Source organism: Pongo pygmaeus, chromosome 23 (assembly GCF_028885625.2).
Source record: "Pongo pygmaeus isolate AG05252 chromosome 23, NHGRI_mPonPyg2-v2.0_pri, whole genome shotgun sequence".
Taxonomy (NCBI): Eukaryota; Metazoa; Chordata; class Mammalia; order Primates; family Hominidae; genus Pongo; species Pongo pygmaeus.
Genome location: NC_085931.1, coordinates 30,734,983 through 30,752,721, shown reverse-complemented (window position 1 = coordinate 30,752,721; position 17,739 = coordinate 30,734,983). Strand labels below are relative to the sequence as shown.

General features: G+C 45.5%; 1 gene segment (V, D, J or C); it reads left to right on the top strand.

Annotated features, from left to right (window-relative positions):
• Positions 1-1,320: 1,320 nt before the first annotated feature.
• Positions 1,321-2,913, top strand: LOC134739345 (probable non-functional immunoglobulin lambda variable 11-55). The segment is given in 2 exon segments: positions 1,321-2,028; positions 2,147-2,913. Coding segments are annotated over 2 exon segments (390 nt in total).
• Positions 2,914-17,739: the final 14,826 nt, after the last annotated feature.

The window sequence follows — 17,739 nt, the reverse complement described above, 5'->3', positions numbered from 1 at the left end:
CTCCTCATTGCCTGGAGCCAGCCCAGGGGCAGGGGACATGTTAGTCACTTGTGGTCCTCCTGCAGGTTCTCCTGAAGAGGCATCTGAGTGGGACACTTCCACGGCCGCCACCAGCACTGCCGCTGCATCCCCCCTCAGGACAGGGGCAGCGTCCTCCTTCCCCGGCTCATCTACCTGAGCCCCATGTGAAGTCAAAGCTCAGGCGTCTCAGGGCTTTCCCCCAACAGGCCCTGCAGCCACTGAGACCCTTATATACCCTGAGCTGCGTGCTGTGGAGAGAGGGTCTGCAGAAGACCTTGGCTCTTAGCCATCGACTTCTCTGGGGAACACCATGAAATCCTCAGACTGGGGATGTCCTCTAGAACCATCTTTATCCTCTTCTGCCCAGTATCTCCTGCTCCATGACCTGGGTCCTGTCCCTGGCCCTGTTGCATCTCCAGTGTCTGATCCATGCCAGCCCTTCCTTAAATATGTGTTGAACCCATTTCCCATTTGCCCAAGAAATGAGTGCTGGCAACGAGCTGCACTTTTTTTTCTAAATGGGAAATGGGTCAATAAATGAATGAATGAATGAATGAATGAATAACAATGCAACCTAAGTCTCCTGTCACATGATTATTTTAAGACCTGCATTTTTCTTTACCCAGGAGGAAAATGAGTCCCTGCAGCTGTTATTGCCTCTGAATTGAGCTAACTTGTTTCTACACTGTCATGCCATGGTCACAGTGGGACAAATGTACACCAAGCCTACCACGGCTTTCAGCCCTGCCCTTCCACCCGCCCCGCCTGTGGCAGTCATGACATCAGGGCTTCCCTCAGAGTCAGCCTCTACCCACCACACACTCTGGGCCATCTCCTGCTCTCCGACAGCCTGGGGTTCAGTGATCCCTGTCCATGTGTCCTACCTCAGAGACACCTGCCACTCCTCCCCTTCCCTAATTTCTCGGCCTTCCTGTTTCTCCAGCCTCCCAGGAATGTCCCCTGCCCAATCTCATGTCTCAGGTTCTAGAACTTGTCCTGGAACTTCCCCAGAGCTGAGTCTCTAATAGGAGAGCTGATGACAGGCACAGCGGTCAAGCCCTCTAGCCAGCAGATGGAGGAGAATCAGCCTGAGGGCCCTGTGTATCCTCCCTGATGCACACCTGGGCCCATACCCCCCTCCATCCTCCATGTGCTCCTGCAGCCCCCACCTCAGTGTCTGCCTCAGTGTCTCCTCCCAGCACCTTCCTCAGGAAGGGCCTGAGATCTTGCATGGTATGTTTCCCCTCGGTGAACTCCTAGTCACAGCAGCATCCCGAGTAAGAGCCTCCTGGTGAAGAGATCCTCTTGGTTCTCCACCCTGGCATTGTGTCCTCAGCTCCAGGGCAGGTCACACGCTTTCCTGGACCAAGATTACATGCAGGCCACCCCTGCTGGCCCCCTGCCCCACAGAGGGAGGCCTGGGGTCAGGGATGGCACCAGGACCACAGCTCCATTGCTCCCTGTAGGAATTCTTCACGCATGTTTGAAAGACAAGAATTACGGAAACAAAGCAGAGGGAAGATTCTGGATCATTGCAAAAGGAGAAGTTTGCCTTCAGACCAGCAGGGGGCGCAGTGAGACCTTCTCTGTGTATTTCTGCAGGCCAGGTGCTCACAGCTGGGGAGCCCTCAACTGACAGAGGCCCAGGGCTGCTCCTTCACTTCCTCCTGGGACTCTGCAGCCTTGTCCCATCTGTGCCTGGCAGAGTCCTCTACACGTGACCCTGTGTGTGGTCCCAGCAGCTGCTGCTTTCTCTGGTCCCACCTGTGGGGCAAACTCTTGCTTCATGCCAGCCTCCCTGTCCAAGGGCCTGGTCCCTGCGAGTGCACCTGGGGGAGAGGCAATGGGGGAACACATTTGCATGGTCAGCCCCTCCTCTGTGAGCCCAGTGACACTGGGATAAGAGAGGCCTGGGGCAGCCCACTCCTAGGTCTGTGGCCTCAGAGGCAGCTGTGTCCACCATGGCCCTGACTCCTCTCCTCCTCCTGCTCCTCTCTCACTGCACAGGTAGGGACAGGGCTCAGAGCCCAGGGTGGTACCCAGCCTGATCTGTCCCTCATGGCTCAGATCCCTCAGCAGCTGCGCCCTGACCCTGCTCCTCACTGTGCTGTGTCTGTGTCTGCAGGTTCCCTCTCCCTGCCTGTGCTGACTCAGCCGCCCTCCCTGTCTGCATCCCCGGGAGCAACGGCCAGACTCCCCTGCACCCTGAGCAGTGACTTCAGTGTTGGTGGTAAAAACATGTTCTGGTACCAGCAGAAGCCGGGGAGCTCTCCCAGGTTATTCCTGTATTACTACTCAGACTCAGACAAGCAGCTGGGACCTGGGGTGCCCAATCGAGTCTCTGGCTCCAAGGAGACCTCAAGTAATACAGCGTTTTTGCTCATCTCTGGGCTTCAGCCTGAGGACGAGGCCGATTATTACTGTCAGGTGTACGAAAGTAGTGCTAATCACAGTGAGAGAGACAGATGAGGAAGTCGGACAAAAACCAAGGTTTTAAGCTTGTCATTTTTACCGAACTGGTTAAGAACTTCAGTGGTTAATAAAATCACATTAAATACTGGATTGTTGTTAAAAATGGTGGCACATTATAACTGTCTCCCATTTTTTTCACATAATGCCATAGTGACTGTAATTAGCTAAAATCAAAACACAAAAACTTATACCAACACTAAGGAATACTAACATTACTAACCAATTTCCACTAGTAAAAGTTGTGAAACAGCTGAAATACATCCAGATGGCATAATACATAATACCACCATATACAAGAGTTGTATGAAATTATGTATCATGTGTATATATAAAATTATGTATCATGTATATGTATAATATATGAAATAAAATGTCAGCAGACATTACCATCTTCCCACCAGTAGCCAGCAATTCTGCTCTGCCTCTAGAATAAATGGTTACCACGGGTTGAATACGCAAACAGCCCTGGCAGCTCTGCAGGATGACTCTCACTGTTTGTTATTGTTTTATTTTTAAGATTGCTTTTCTTTCCTTTTTTTTGAGACGGAGTCTTGCTGTCACCCAGGCTGGAGTGCAGTGTCGCGATCTCGGCTCACTGCAACCTAAGCCTCCCTGGTTCAAGTGATTCTCCTGCCTCAGCCTCCTGAGTAGCTGGGATTACAGGCGTGCGCCACCAGGCCCGGCTAATTTTTTTGTATTTTTTAGTAGAGACGGGGTTTCACCATGTTGGTCAGGCTGGTCTCGAACTCCTGACTTCGGGTTCCGCCGTCCTCGGCTCCCAAAGTGCTGGGATTACAGGCGTGAGCCACCGTGCCCGACCTATTTATTTATTTTTTTTTAGTTTGGTTTTGTTAGTTTAATTTTGTTTTATCTCTTTAACTTGACAGTCAAAGATGATCCATGTGGATCTCTGCACGAGTCTGGGAGCTGCAAGGCTCCTGGTGCGTGGCCCGGTCTCGCCTGCCTTGGCAGGGCTCCTCCACCTGGCTCGTGGAGGAGCTGCTGCGCCCGACTACCCTGCATGGAGCCCGCGGGCTTAGAGGCAGCTCGGGAGGGGCCTGGTAGAAACTTTCCCCTGAGCAAGCAGCGCCAAACCCAGGCCGCCACCCAGGATGGAGGCTGCATCACCCCCGGGGAGCCCGGATCCTCGCCAGGGTCCACCAGGAGAGGAGCACATGGCGGAGAGGAGCCTGCGGGGCTGGGAGAGAGAGAAGACACGGCGAAGCTGCCGGTGAAGACGCTGCACTAAGGCCCCACCCAGAGGCTGAGGTTCCCCGACCAGACCAGCAGCAGCGAGGCTGCCCAGAGCGGCGCCAGCAAGAAGGTGGTTCTCTCCAGGTTGGATCACAGAGAGAAGCTAGCCTTGCACCTGGCCCAGGCAAGAAGCAGGACATGCGCTTACGCAGAAGAATCAGCACCGATTCCACATCATTCCCCATGGCAACGGCCTCTACGGTGCTGTCAGCAAGACCCAGTGCTAGACCCGAGCCTGCACCGGGAGCTGCGGAGCAGAGGGTGCGCCCCATCCCGATCATCTCCACCACTTTAGCTCCCTGGGTGAGGGCGACACGGGGAAGCTTATTATCGCGGCTGCCCAAAACGGGGCGTGGCTGGGTACCCTGTGTACATGGGGTAGATGCTGAATGTGAATAGCACTGAACTACTGGAGGGAGGCTGGAGAGGCCCACAGTGTCTACCATGATTCATTATTTGGGCCCAGAGGATTCCCTAAGGCCTAGTATTTGACTCAGTTGGCTCAGTAATGGGCACTAGGATGCAGTATTTGATCACTCCTATCCTAACCAAGTACGACAACTGGTGCAAACAGACTCAAAAGCAAAGGCAACGCAATGAATAACTTGCTCACTCTGGGGCCATATATTCTGAATAAAATGCCTGCCCTTGAAATGTCTGGAAACCTTACACCCTGGGAAAATTGCATACAGTACTTGTGCTTGGAGAATGACATGAACTCTAGTCAGGATAATAACACTTGTAAACTTCCTAACAGCTTTTCTTTCCTTTCCTTTTTTTTTTTTTTTTTTGAGATGGAGTCTCGCACTGTTGCCCAGGCTCTGGAGTGCAGTAGTGCGACCTCGACTCACTGCAAGCTCCAACTTCCAGGTTCACACCATTCTCCTGCCTCAGCCTCCTGAGTAGCTGGGACTACAGGCGCCCACCACCATGCCGGGCTAATTTTTTTGTATTTTTAGTAGAGACGGGGTTTCACCGTGTTAGCCAGGATGGTCTTGATCTCCTGACCTCATGATCCACCCGCCTCGGCCTCCCACAGTGCTGGGATTACAGGCGTGAGCCACCGCACCTGGCACTTTCTAATAGCTTTTCTGTGAGTGTAATGCCATAATCATCTTTTAAAATGTTTTCTCGGAACTAAAAGTTGCTGGGCACCTAAATGATGTTTCATGATAGTTTTGGGTGATTTTACTGCATCTGTAATTTTCTGTATAAGTGAGCACTGCTTAATTTGAAAGCTAATTTCTCACAGTGTAAATCTGTTCATTCCTGGTAGTCTATTTTCTACAAAAGTGTATTTTTACACAACATTAAAAAATGGTGTACCTTCATCTATGACAGTACATTACTTTTGACAAGCAGCTTTCAGGCAGAAATTAAGAGAATTGTTTTATATAAAATTTATTATTTTGAACAGAGTTTGTGATTTGGTAGTTATGCTGTTGAAATTTGAATTTCACAATTCTTAGAAACTTATATTGATGCATTCTTGTTACCAAATGATTGGCCCATTACATTTTGATACAAACAGATTTGTTGTTTTGGAACCATTATTTGTCTAGAAATGGTCGATCTTTTAGAGAGAAATACTTAACAGAGGATTGTGGGAAGTTTTTTTTTTCTTCTTCTTTAACGGATTGTACCAGGTCTTACTTGAATGAAAGTCTGATACTTGCTGATGGCAGAGTGACTATTCCACACTCGATTGATGTTTAGAGCAGAATGTCAGGTGCTCTCAATTGTTTTTATTTATGTCTGTGATTTTGTTTTAAGGTAATCTTAACATGGTATAAGACTGTGTGACAATATAAACCTACTGCAATATAGCAAGTTGGATTCCCCTAAGAGATAAAAGCTAATGGCATAAATGCCTGGAGCCAACCTTGGCAGTTATTTCATAGCAGAAGATACCATCATAATACTCCTTTTAAATTCTTTTAAAAGGCAAAATAGGATCATCCTATTTTATAATGTACAAATATCTGCAGAGATTGTATGGTTTGTTGTGTTAATGTTTCCCACCTAAAATCTATCATATTGCCACTTTGCCTAATTGTAGTCATATTTATTAAGTAATGCAGTTTGTACTTTTTATTTTGTAACATTCTGTGATTTTTGTACAACATTGTATTTGTACAATACAGCAATTTCCAGTTGATTGAATGAATAAATAAAATGTAAAATCATACTTTATAAAAAGATCTATGTGGCTGATAGAATTCTGACATTCCCCTCCAAATGGAAAGTGATGTGTTTCTTTAAAGTAAAGGTAGAGGAGTTTTAAATATAGGTGTTCCTGCCCCTATTGAGATGTTTTCAAAACACGCTCTTAATTTAACATTTAAATATACCAGAGTCTTAGAATGTGAGAATAATGAAATTGGTTTGTTTTAATTTTGTGATAATATTAAATTTACTGGAAAGAATATTCTCCTTTGAAAAGATTCTCAGCTCAGTGAGCGTAGAATCTGTACTTGCATTTAATTCAATGAGGAAAGACATTGAAATGCCATGGCAATATCCTCATTTAGGTGGTTTCTCCCTTCACAGATCAGCCTATGAATGTGTCAATGCAGTACTCCCCAGTTTAGGCTTAGGTACTTATTGAAAGGATGCTGGCTGAGCATTTTTAATAATTGCTATTTCAAGATCACATTTTGGCCATGAGACAGGCTGCCACTCACTTTAGGCTCTGCCTAGGCAGGAATGGGTCCTGGAAGACCCATGTTTTCTCTCTCTCTCTCTGTCTCTCTCTCACACACACACACACACACACACACACACACACCCCTCTCTCCTCTCTGGGTACACATTATTCTGGACATCTTCAGTTTCCAGGATTCTCTGCATCTCCAGCTAGAAGTCAGGACTTAGCCTGCGGTGATCCAGCCATCCTCAGGTTGAATCTCCACGAAGTCACAGGAACCACCAGTGGCAGGGAGGGTAAGGGGTCCCGCTATCAGGTTCAGCCAGGAAATGCTCTGGACACCTGCCGTTGGAAAAGTTTAATGCTGGGCAATCACAGGTCAGGTCCCTTCTTCCAGTCGGCAGTTCAGCCTCCCTGACTTTCTCTGGGTTCCAGTCAGTGCATGAGGATGATGGTGACATTTATTCAGGGTCAGCACAGCAGCCTCAGTCACCACCAAGAGTCACTGTCATTTGAGAAAATTAGATAGAAATTGGCCTTCCAACTCTTCTGTCAGATCCATCTTTGCCCTTTTTCTGCCTGCTTGAGTGAATATGACCAAGACCAGCTCAGGTTTTTGCTGGTGCTGTCACACGTGCTCCTAAAACCAGAGGGCTTAAAGGTATTTTCTGTTTATCTTTACGGATTCAATGAAAAGACACCTTTTCTTACTGGTCTCCCATGAAAACAAAATCACTATGTCCACAGTAACAAAGATAGCCCTTGTGGTTGTCTGCTGGGATGAGAAGGGCAGCAGAAGTTTGGCAGGTATGGCCCTCATGGGCTTCACATGTCCCCTACATCTGGCCCTGGCTTTGCTGATCACCCTTTGGGCTCTGAACCCACAGGGAAGTTAGGTTTCTGTTTCTTTTGAGATTGCCTCTGGGGGAGCTGCTATGTTCCCAGGTGCAGGGCAGCCCCTCTGCAGTAAGGACCCAGTAAGGCCATGAAGGCCTCAAGCCTCCAGGTTGACTCCACATTTCTAGTGCTTGTCTCTCTCGTTCTTTGGTTGGAACGATGTTGGATGAATAGAAGTTCTCTGAGACCTAGGCTTTATGAATCCAACCGCCATTAAATCCAGGGATCTTTTTAATGAATAAAATGAATGAGGGCCCAGTGAGGGTGGGGAAATGGGAGTTGAGGGTTCCTCAGGCCAGTAGTATGGGGAGAACATCCAAAAAGAAAGGAGGGGTTCCACTTTTGAGAATTGTCTTTTTATATCCATCCACATATTGAGGAAAATTATAAAATTAGACTAAAATACCTTAAATATATAACATGGTGTAAAGAAAAGAGGTATTACCAGGATAATATTAAATAGCAAAAGAAGTCAGAGGCAAAACAGAGCAAGAGACACTTTTTTTCTGACAGCATCATTCTTATGGGCTATAATGCCAAGGCTTGTACAGTAGGAGCTGAAGGAATCTCACAGGCGACCCTCACGACAATAACAATAACAAAATAAGTCAACCTCTAAAAGAAGCCCATGTAGAATCATCCCCAGGTATGAACCACCTGGAGGCTCAGCAGAACATTAAGCCTTAGATTTGGTTCAAGTTGACCACAGACTGGTGATGACCACAGGCCCCTGGGAGCAACACACTCACATGCCTGGTGATGCTGATATCTGGTAAATCATCACTGTGCATCCTGAAACACATCCTGTGATTAGCTCTTTGCAGACCATAACTAACGTGAAAGAAATAATGTCTCAGCTGTAAACACTGCAGAGAGGACCCACTCATTCTACTCCCTTAGGTCATGAGTTGAAAGATCCATTTGCAATGGTCAGGATGCCCTTCCGGAAGAGCTGGGTCTGTGTCTGAGGGGCCACCCGACTTGGGATCTGAGCCCAGCAGGGGGTGCTGTTGGACTGTTCCTGAGAGGGCAGGGCTCTGGGCCAGGCCACATAGGAAAATACTGGTTCTCACACACTTGAGCAAGCAGTGTCCTCACTGAAGTATGACTTCCTGCACCTGCACCACCGAGCAGTAGCCACTTCCTGCACCTCAGGAGCCATTGAGCACTAGACTCTAACACACACCAATGTTTCCTATTTTATCCTCCACCCTCATGGAGTCCTTGTCCAAGCCTGCTCTTCAAGCAGAGACAAATCACACAGCAGGAACAAATTTGCTCAAAGGAACTTGAACTACAATGTTTCCTGGGCATAGAATGAGAAACACTTGGAGTTGGGGAAGTTCCCATCCTAACAACTTAGACTCAGCAAGAAGAACCCTGGGGCTTCTCCAGCATGGCCAGAATCTCACTCCACTTCAAAATCCTTAGTCCTTAGATCAGGAGTTCTTTTAGGGATGAGGTCAAGGTTTCTGGGTGCACATTATCACTGCCTTTCAGTCCTACCCTGTGGGCATGAGGAGCTTGTCATCTCATTCTATCTACTATTTCTAAACCTCCTTGTAGAGGGCTGGGTTAGAGAGTGCTAACTGCCATTTATACAGTCTGGACCTTTGTATAAAATTATGTGTTAAACACACACACATACACACAGACACACACACACAAGCGCAAACACACATACTTGTTTTGATGTTCCAGCGAAAGAGTAAAACTAAACTAAACAGGAACAGAAACAGATTAGAATAATACAAGACAATCTCATTAATGAACACAGAAGCAAAAATTTCTCAGAATATTAGCAATTAGAGTCCATTTTATATCAATGAAGTATTATCTTGAACATCTGGGAGGATGTGGGTTGAGACATTTGCACCGTCATTGGAAGATGGTGAACATGATTTTTGAAAAAACAGCAGGTTTAGAGATATCAACCAGAGGTCAGATGTTTCAATCAGAGAAAGATCCTCTGAGTTCTCAGGGCTGCTTCCCTGAAAAGCTACGGAGGAAGGAAATGGAGTGACTGGACACAATGCCAGGGGATTCATTGACCCTTTGGCCTCCCATGGGCAGCATGTATTAGCATGGTCTTACAGGGATGAAAAAGGGCATCCCTCAAAAAACACCGACCATTTCCCCAGAAATTAATAAAGAAATATCATGGCCGGGCGCGGTGGCTCACGCCTGTAATCACAGCACTTTGGGAGGTGGGTGGATCACGAGGTCAGGAGATCGAGACCATCTTGACTAACACGGTAAAACCCCATCTCTACTAAACATACAAAAAATTAGCTGGGTGCGGTGGCGGGTGCCTGCAATCCCAACTATTTAGGAGGCTGAGGCAGGAGAATGGCATAAACCCAGGAGGTGGAGCTTGCAGTGAGCGGAGATAGCACCACTGCAGTCTGGCCAGGGCGAAAGAGCGAGACTCTGTCTCAAAAAAAAAAAAAAAAAAAAAAAAAATCACAATATTTTCACCAGTGCATTTCTTTTTGAGTGAATATGTTGGGTGAAGAAATATATAACATACACTTTTCTAAATGAAATTTTTATCTCACAAAATTGTAGAATTAAATTTTTGTTTTGGATAAGAAATCAAGAAACAATCACACACATTCTTATGGTCTCATGAAAACCAGGTATAGGAAAGGAAGTGACGATCCCAAAATTCATCTAAAAAGTGAAGGTTTTGGTTCAAAGATAAGAGGGTTGTCATGTTCAAGACAAAGTCACTACCATTCGTGGTATTTAAAGCTGTTGGTACAAGTGCCTATCATTGCCGATTCACTCCAAATTTCTTGTGTATGTTTGCATCTTAAACATGAGCACACACAAAAAGAGAAACAGCAAAACTAGAAAACAGATTTACCTTTTTGAGTTTCCAACTGGAGGAGAAAATGAACAAAGAGTAAGAATATCACATGATAATGGGAGGAGGAGTGTTAGGAAGGTGATGAGGAGCAGTTCAACCTTCCCAGCTTGGGGATGGTCTTAGTGGAGCAGAGAAACCTCCTTCCTGCTGCCACCTGACTCTACAGTAGATGAAGAATAAATAACTAAACATAAAAAACCCTTAGGAAGAAGATTGTCATGATGTCAGTGCTATTAATAGTTCAGTTAATAATTCTGTAAAAATATGCAGAAACTTACTGGCTTTTATTTTTTATTTTTATTTATTTATTTATTTTTGAGACTGAGTCTCTCCCTGTCGCCCAGGCTGGAGTGCAGTGGCGCGATCTCGGCTCACTGCAAGTTCCACCTCCAGGGTTTGGGCCAACTTACTGGCTTTTATATTTGGAATCACAACCTGAAAGGCTGCAGAACATGAAAGGAAGAAAACTCAGATTGCAGTGTTCATTCTCTTTTATATTTTGAGTTTCCTACAAGAGCTATATCTGTTATTATGCAAAAAACAAACAGATAAGGAAACAAGAATTATCCAGCCTCAAAAGTGGAATAAAACATGCACTTTTTTGCTCGTAGGCATAGGTGAGTAATTCAGACAGGGCTGCTGTGGGTGACTCATTTCCCCTTATGATGGAGCCTCAGCAAAAAAGTTTCACAGGTTGGGGCTGATTTGGTATGAAGGGGTTGGAATCGACTGAAGGTGACCTCATTGAGTCTGCAGTGAAGCCGGCCTTGGCTGAATGACTTACCTGAGGCTTCCCATGTGGCCTGGGTTTCCAGGAAGCTGGGCAGTCCCAGAGAACTCAGAGCTCTGACTTGGTTTACAAAGTGTCACTTCCACAGAAACTGTCAGTGCCAAGAGATCACTAGTGTCAGGTCTGGTTAACAGGGAGGGGCCTGATCTCACCCCTCAATGGAAGGTGACAGGAAAAAAAAAGGAAAAGCTGTCTTCACATCAACATGGGCAGATACCACTTTAAAGCATATTCTGTAGCAGGGTTCCCACTCCAGAAGCTATGGTACAGATGTGTCTCCTATGGCATGGGGCAAGGGAGGGGAAAGCTGAGTTTGACATCTGTCTTGGTCACCATGAGGTTTTTCTGACAACTAAATATAAACATGTAAGGTGTCTCACAGCACAATTCTGTGACAATAAATGCAGTGTGTGCCTTCAATGTTGCTCTGTCAAGAAGGCTTTCCCTTCACTCGAGGTGTGAGCACGTGGCTTGCATGCCCCTCCAGCTCCCTGCACTGTGATCATACTGCTGCTGCCTCATTCTCAGCCTCAGCATCCCTACACAGGCACAAACTCTATGGCTCAGGCTGGTTATCACTCTGGGTCCACAGCAGCTGGTCAGAGAGAAACTGTCTTCAGCCCTGCCCAGCAGGAGAAAAGAGCATTCCATACTGATCAGCTGGGTTCCTGCCATCCAGGCAGAAGTCCTTGTCTGTCTGAAGGCTCAAGACATGACTGTGATTCCTTTGAGGACTCCTCCTACACCCAGGCTGTGGGCTCCGCTGCCCTCCTCAGGACCCATGCAGCCTGTTCTATCCCTGCCTCAGCTGCAGGCAAACCTGCTTGCCACAAGCTCCCTGCTCATAGGACGCTGGAGTCCTCCCAAGGGCTGCTCTTCCTGGAGAAGAAGGACAACCAGGCAGTAAGGTCTATCTGAGCATCATGGGAAGGAAGTGATCCGATTCTGACTCCAGTGGGCACACACCATTGGTGCTTTGTGTCTCCTGCTATTCCAGCCACAGGAGCGGGGGAAAGGTGTGAGTTGTGGTCCTAGCCGGGAATAATCTATAAAAGGTGAAGGTGAGAGAGGGACACTATGCATGGTGTCACCTTGTTATCCTCGTTGTGTCAGCGGCCTGAGTCCTGTGTTTCCTGAAAGATCTATGGCTCGAGGTGGCATGCCCTATCAGGGGACAGGAATCAAAGAGGAGAATCTCTGATGGAAAGATTCACAAAGGAGGAGGGAGATAAAAATTGGGCAACATGCTCAGGGTAAGAAAGATGGCTTTTTGTCCTTGTGACAGTTTGCTGAGAATGATGGTTTCCAGCTTCATCCATGTCCCTACAAAGGACATGAACTCATAATTTTTTATGGGCAAGGACAAAAAACAAAACACCACATGTTCTCACTCATAGGTGGGAATTGAACAATGAGAACACACGGACACAGGAAGGAGAACATCACACACTGGGGCCTGTTGTGGGGTGGGGGGAGAGGGGAGGGATAGCATTAGGAGATATACCTAATGTTAAATGACGAGTTAATGGGTGCAGCACACCAACATGGCACATGTATACATATGTAACAAACCTGCACGTTGTGCACATGTACCCTAAAACTTAAAGTATAATAATAAAAAAAAAGGGTGGCTTTGTGTCGAGCTATTTATTTAGTATCTCTCATTCCCATTATTAAATAATTTAACAACAAAAATTGCCTTTTCAATGAATTTTCAGGAAATTCTAACCACCATTCCTTTATTAAATATCTAGATATGTACATCTACACATATGCATATACATGTGCATATATAGACATATATTATATTATATATATTTGTGTGTATGCATGTGTGTATATATAAATATATAAATATATACACACGTGCATGTGTATATACACACACAAGGACAAATTAAGAAATATGGGAATATAGGATACTTCCTTAATTTCTTAATAATGTCTGTTTATATCTAAAGAAAAGATACCCCTAAGGTTGAACCACTAGAATCATTTTATTTTTAATATGGAACAATAGAATGCTTATGGCTCATAAAGACATTGGATAACATTTTTCTAGCAATATGAGAAATACGCAAAAGTGTAAAACATTTAAATTCAGTAATTTAATAAAAAATACGAAATAATTTGTATTTTTCAGTTGCTATGTTTATCTACCAAGAAGACATCATATTATTCTGATGTTCTTACACATTGTTGAATTAAAGCTCGTTAAATACAAATGTTATCATATGTGCAAATAGCATATCAACATTTATTTTTCTCTCATATATTTTCAGAAATCACTCTAAAATGTAGCAGTTCATAATATTGACAAAATATCAAAAACTATGAACTCTGGGTTTAAAAAACAATGAAGTACACAGTACACATAAGAAAATAGTGTCAAAGCTCACTACTATAAGAGACAATGATCAATATTGAAATTTTCTCTTACATGAAGACACTCAAAACATTTTAGCAGTGACTAGTGAAGTTGTATCCATTCTCTTATGTTTATATTTATGTTTAAAATGTTGTCCTTGAGAAGGAGTGTAGGTAGGTATAAGCAGAGGCGGCTGTGCGGATCCAAGATTCTAGCCAGCCCCCTTGATACAGCCCATTAACCTAGTCCCATCCAATCTCACACATGGTCCATCATCATCTTCTGACTTGAGCGGGGAGAGAGACGGTGGGTAGAGAGGGAGGAAAGGAGTTAGTTCAGAGCATTGGAGATGTGGTAAGAGAGTTGGCAGAGGGAGGGAGGGAGGTAGATACTGTGGGTTCACGTGGTGCTTCGACAACTGTGGATTTACTTCTGAATGAAGCATGAAGTCATTGAGAGTGTGGAACAGTAAAATGATATTGCAAAATAAAATAAACTAAGATTCCAGTGAGCATGTTGGGAATCACAAACACTCACAGCTGGGTGAATAAACAAGGGCTGCCATCTGGAGAAAAGTTCCTCAGCACACAAGGAGAAGTGTGTTTGCCACTGTCAAGCAGAAGTCCACCTATACAGAGACACAAGGAAATGTTTATAAAGAGATCCTTATTTGGAGCAAAGTACTGGAAGCAACGTAGGTGTTCAACACAAATGGAATTTATAACACAAGTAGAAGATAAAATGCTAGCCAGTTGGAAGTAATACAATAACTTCTTATGCGACGCAAATAAAAATATAATTATCAGTTGAAAAACAATAACAACAAACTCCCACCAAATTAAACAAAATCAAAAGCTGTCAAGAAAAAAAACAATGTGCCACTTATTTTAAAGCAGAAACATGCATAACGAATTCTTCAAGCTTATATAACAGGCTTTTTGGAAAGTAGACTGGAAGCACATTACTTCATATAAACGGGTGTCTTAGGAAGAGGTGGAGACACAGATAATGGCTAAAAATGCAATAAATCCATAGAGAGGTTTTTAGTGTCTAGTGATGACAGTGCTAATAATATTATGTGATTAAATTCCAAAAAATTAAAACAGAAAAATATTCTTGATTTGGGGGTTGTAACAGATGATTAAGTAAAGTGAGTCTACATGAGCTGCTGATGCAGTGGATGACAAGCTCTCTGCAGCTCATTGTTAGTGAGAAGGGCATTGCTTTGCCAGAAACCCCTTTTATTTAGATTTCTCATGGTCCCTGGGTCCCTCTGCAACATCATGAGCAGCTTCAGAAGAGGATCAGGATAACCAGTGATTCTCTGGCTACCATGGCCGAGTTGTGTCCGAGAGGTAAGAAGGGTTCGGGATCTTGGACAGTGTGGGGCAGTGGGAGAAATTCCTGAGATGGCCCCAACCAGCCTGGAAAGCACTCAGAACCTGCAGGGAAGTTTAGCCATCAGGGTGCTCTTGAGACTCGGTTTGGGCTGCAACACAGACCTGTGGGGACCCAGGGGTCACCATGAGCCAGGCCACCTCCACACCTGGGTCAGCTCATCTCCTCCCTCTCTGCTTCAGATCTGTGAGTAACCAGCACATGGAGGCCCAGGAAAAGTCAGAGAGCAAGATCTTATTTAAATGCTGTGACTCCACCCCCATGAAGGCTTTGGGAGCTATAAAAAAGAGACTTAGGGGAGCCCAGTCTCCAAGCAGAGCTTCAGCAAGCACAGTGGGAATCTGCACCATGCCCTGGGCTCTGCTCCTCCTGACCCTCCTCACTCACTCTGCAGGTGAGAGTGGACCTTACCCAGGGATCCTCACCCACCTCTGCTCCAGCTCCTCCACTCCCTGGCTCAGTGGACTCTGATCCTGCTCTCACATTCCTTTCTGTTCCCCCCTACAGTGTCAGTGGTCCAGGCAGGGCTGACTCAGCCACCCTCAGTGTCCAAGGGCTTGAGACAGACCGCCACACTCACCTGCACTGGGAACAGCAACAATGTTGGCAACCAAGGAGCAGCTTGGCTGCAGCAGCACCAGGGCCACCCTCCCAAACTCCTATCCTACAGGAATAACAACCGGCCCTCAGGGATCTCAGAGAGATTTTCTGCATCCAGGTCAGGAAACACAGCCTCCCTGACCATCACTGGACTCCAGCCTGAGGACGAGGCTGACTATTACTGCTCAGCATGGGACAGCAGCCTCAGTGCTCACACAGTGCCTCAGGCCAGTGGGGAAGTGAGATAAAAACTCAAGAGCTCTCTTGGCCTCACTGAACATGTGGGGACCTCACAGAGCACTGTTTAAACTGGACCCCCCAAAAGACAAGGGATGCATTCACGATAGTGTACAGTATTTAGGACTGTTAAAAATAGGAACATGAAGTGAAATTAGCAAGCCTGCCTTATTAACAAATGTGTGTAGGGAACATCATTGTTTATCTATTAGTAGTTACATATATATAATACTAGTGCATGAACATACATATGCAATAGCAATTAATAAAAAAGAAACACTAGGTTTAACTAAGGAAATACTTATTATTCCAGAGTTTTCTTATCAATTCCATCTGAAGATGCTGGGATCAAGGCACTGAGGGTGCAGCTCTCTGGCCTTGAGAATCCACTTAGCAGGGCCACCAGCAGCCCCTCCCTTCTGTGGCCTGCTCACGCCCTGTCTTCTCATTGGAATCCCCTTCCCCACTGTCGCAGGGATCCCTGGACTCCTCCTCCAGATCCAAACATGTCCAACACATTTGGTTGAGACCTCCTGGGCCCCACATTAACTGTGTACTCTCAACACCCACACACTCAAAACAGTGTTCCCACGCGTGTTCTTCTTTTGACTCATCACTGTCCTCTAACAGCCGTGGGCAGTGTGTGGAGACAGCAGGTGAAGTTGGAGCTTTGGGGTACAGTTGACAGAGAGGTTGACATTTTGAGAAAAAGAAAAAACTTATATAGCTGTTTTCAGGATAATTTTCCATCAAGATGAAAATCCACGCATGAGAGCATCACTCTTCCAGTGATGGATGCATGGAGGATCCTTCTCACTCTATTGTTGGGTAGTGACACCTGGGAAACTTACTGTGTTATTTAGTGTGCAGACAGCTGGTAAACCACTCAGCTGACTCTAGGGAAGTTGATCAAACAGTGTCCTCATTGATGTGTGACTTTTCTCCACCCATGAGGCCCCACTACCCTGTCACCTCCTGAGTCTGCCTTTCCCATTGCTTTGCTTTAGATTTGAGGCATCTCCCTCTTACCTCTTTAAAGTCTTTGCCCATGTCTGGTTCAGGAAGTGCTGATATGCGATGAGAACCCAGGGTGTATATGGATGGAGTGATTCTGTTCCTAGGAGAGCCTGGCCAGGGGATACAACACAGCTTGTGGGCATCCTCCCCACAGTGGAGCTTCTGGAGACAGAGCTCTGAGGTGTCCCCGCCACACCCTGGGGCCTTTCTCTCTCAGTTCTTTATAAAATGGACATTTGTCAGGGGCTTAGGGGAAGAGGCCGCTGAGGTCACACAAGACCTGCCTTCTTACTCTGACTCACAAGGCACAAGTGAGCTTGGTAAGAACTCACTGCCTTCTCTAAGGGAATCTCGAGAAATGTGGGTAGCTTTGATGCAGCCTGGCACCAGAAGCTCCATCCTGAAGCACCCTGAAGGTGCTGATGGCTGTTCACTGTGCTGCACCCTGAGCAGGAGGATGATCATCATCGCAGACCTAGGATAACAGCCTCAGAGCTGAAATATTCCTCCTGGCCCTGAGAACAGTGAGCTAAGTTTCTCCCTTCTGCATGTGTTACCCAGTGGTTTGCTCCCGTTTCATCACCTGTGACCAACATGGGCTCATTGGGGATATTTGTGCTGTCATTTCTGGCACAAGAACCCAAAGATCTAAGACCATAAAGTGCATTTGGTCTTTCACGCTCTCTATTCCCATCAGGGCAGACATCTATCCATTAGTACATTTTATTTAATTTTCTTGTCTAATATTTTCAGAGCGATGATGAGTAATGAGTGAGGTAAGGGGTACCTTTGCATTTTTTTGATCTTAGGGAAAATGTCCTCCATGCAGTAAGATGCTGACTCTGGACCAAGACACGTGTGTGTGTGTGTGTGTGTGTGTGTGTGTGTGCGCGCATGCATGTGTGTTACCATATCATAAACAAATTTACCTGTTTCTGTATTCTTACTTGATTTTTATTAGGGATAGATGTTAAAATTTGCCAAACACATTAAAAATCTATTGATACAATATGATCTTTGGTTGTGATATAATAATATGGTATTATACCAAAACTTTTATTAATGTTGAACCCTACCATTATTTTAAGTATAAATCTCACTTGACAATGGTGTATTAATGTGTAAATCTGGTGTTGAAATAAGTTTGCTCCTCAAATTTTCTGGCT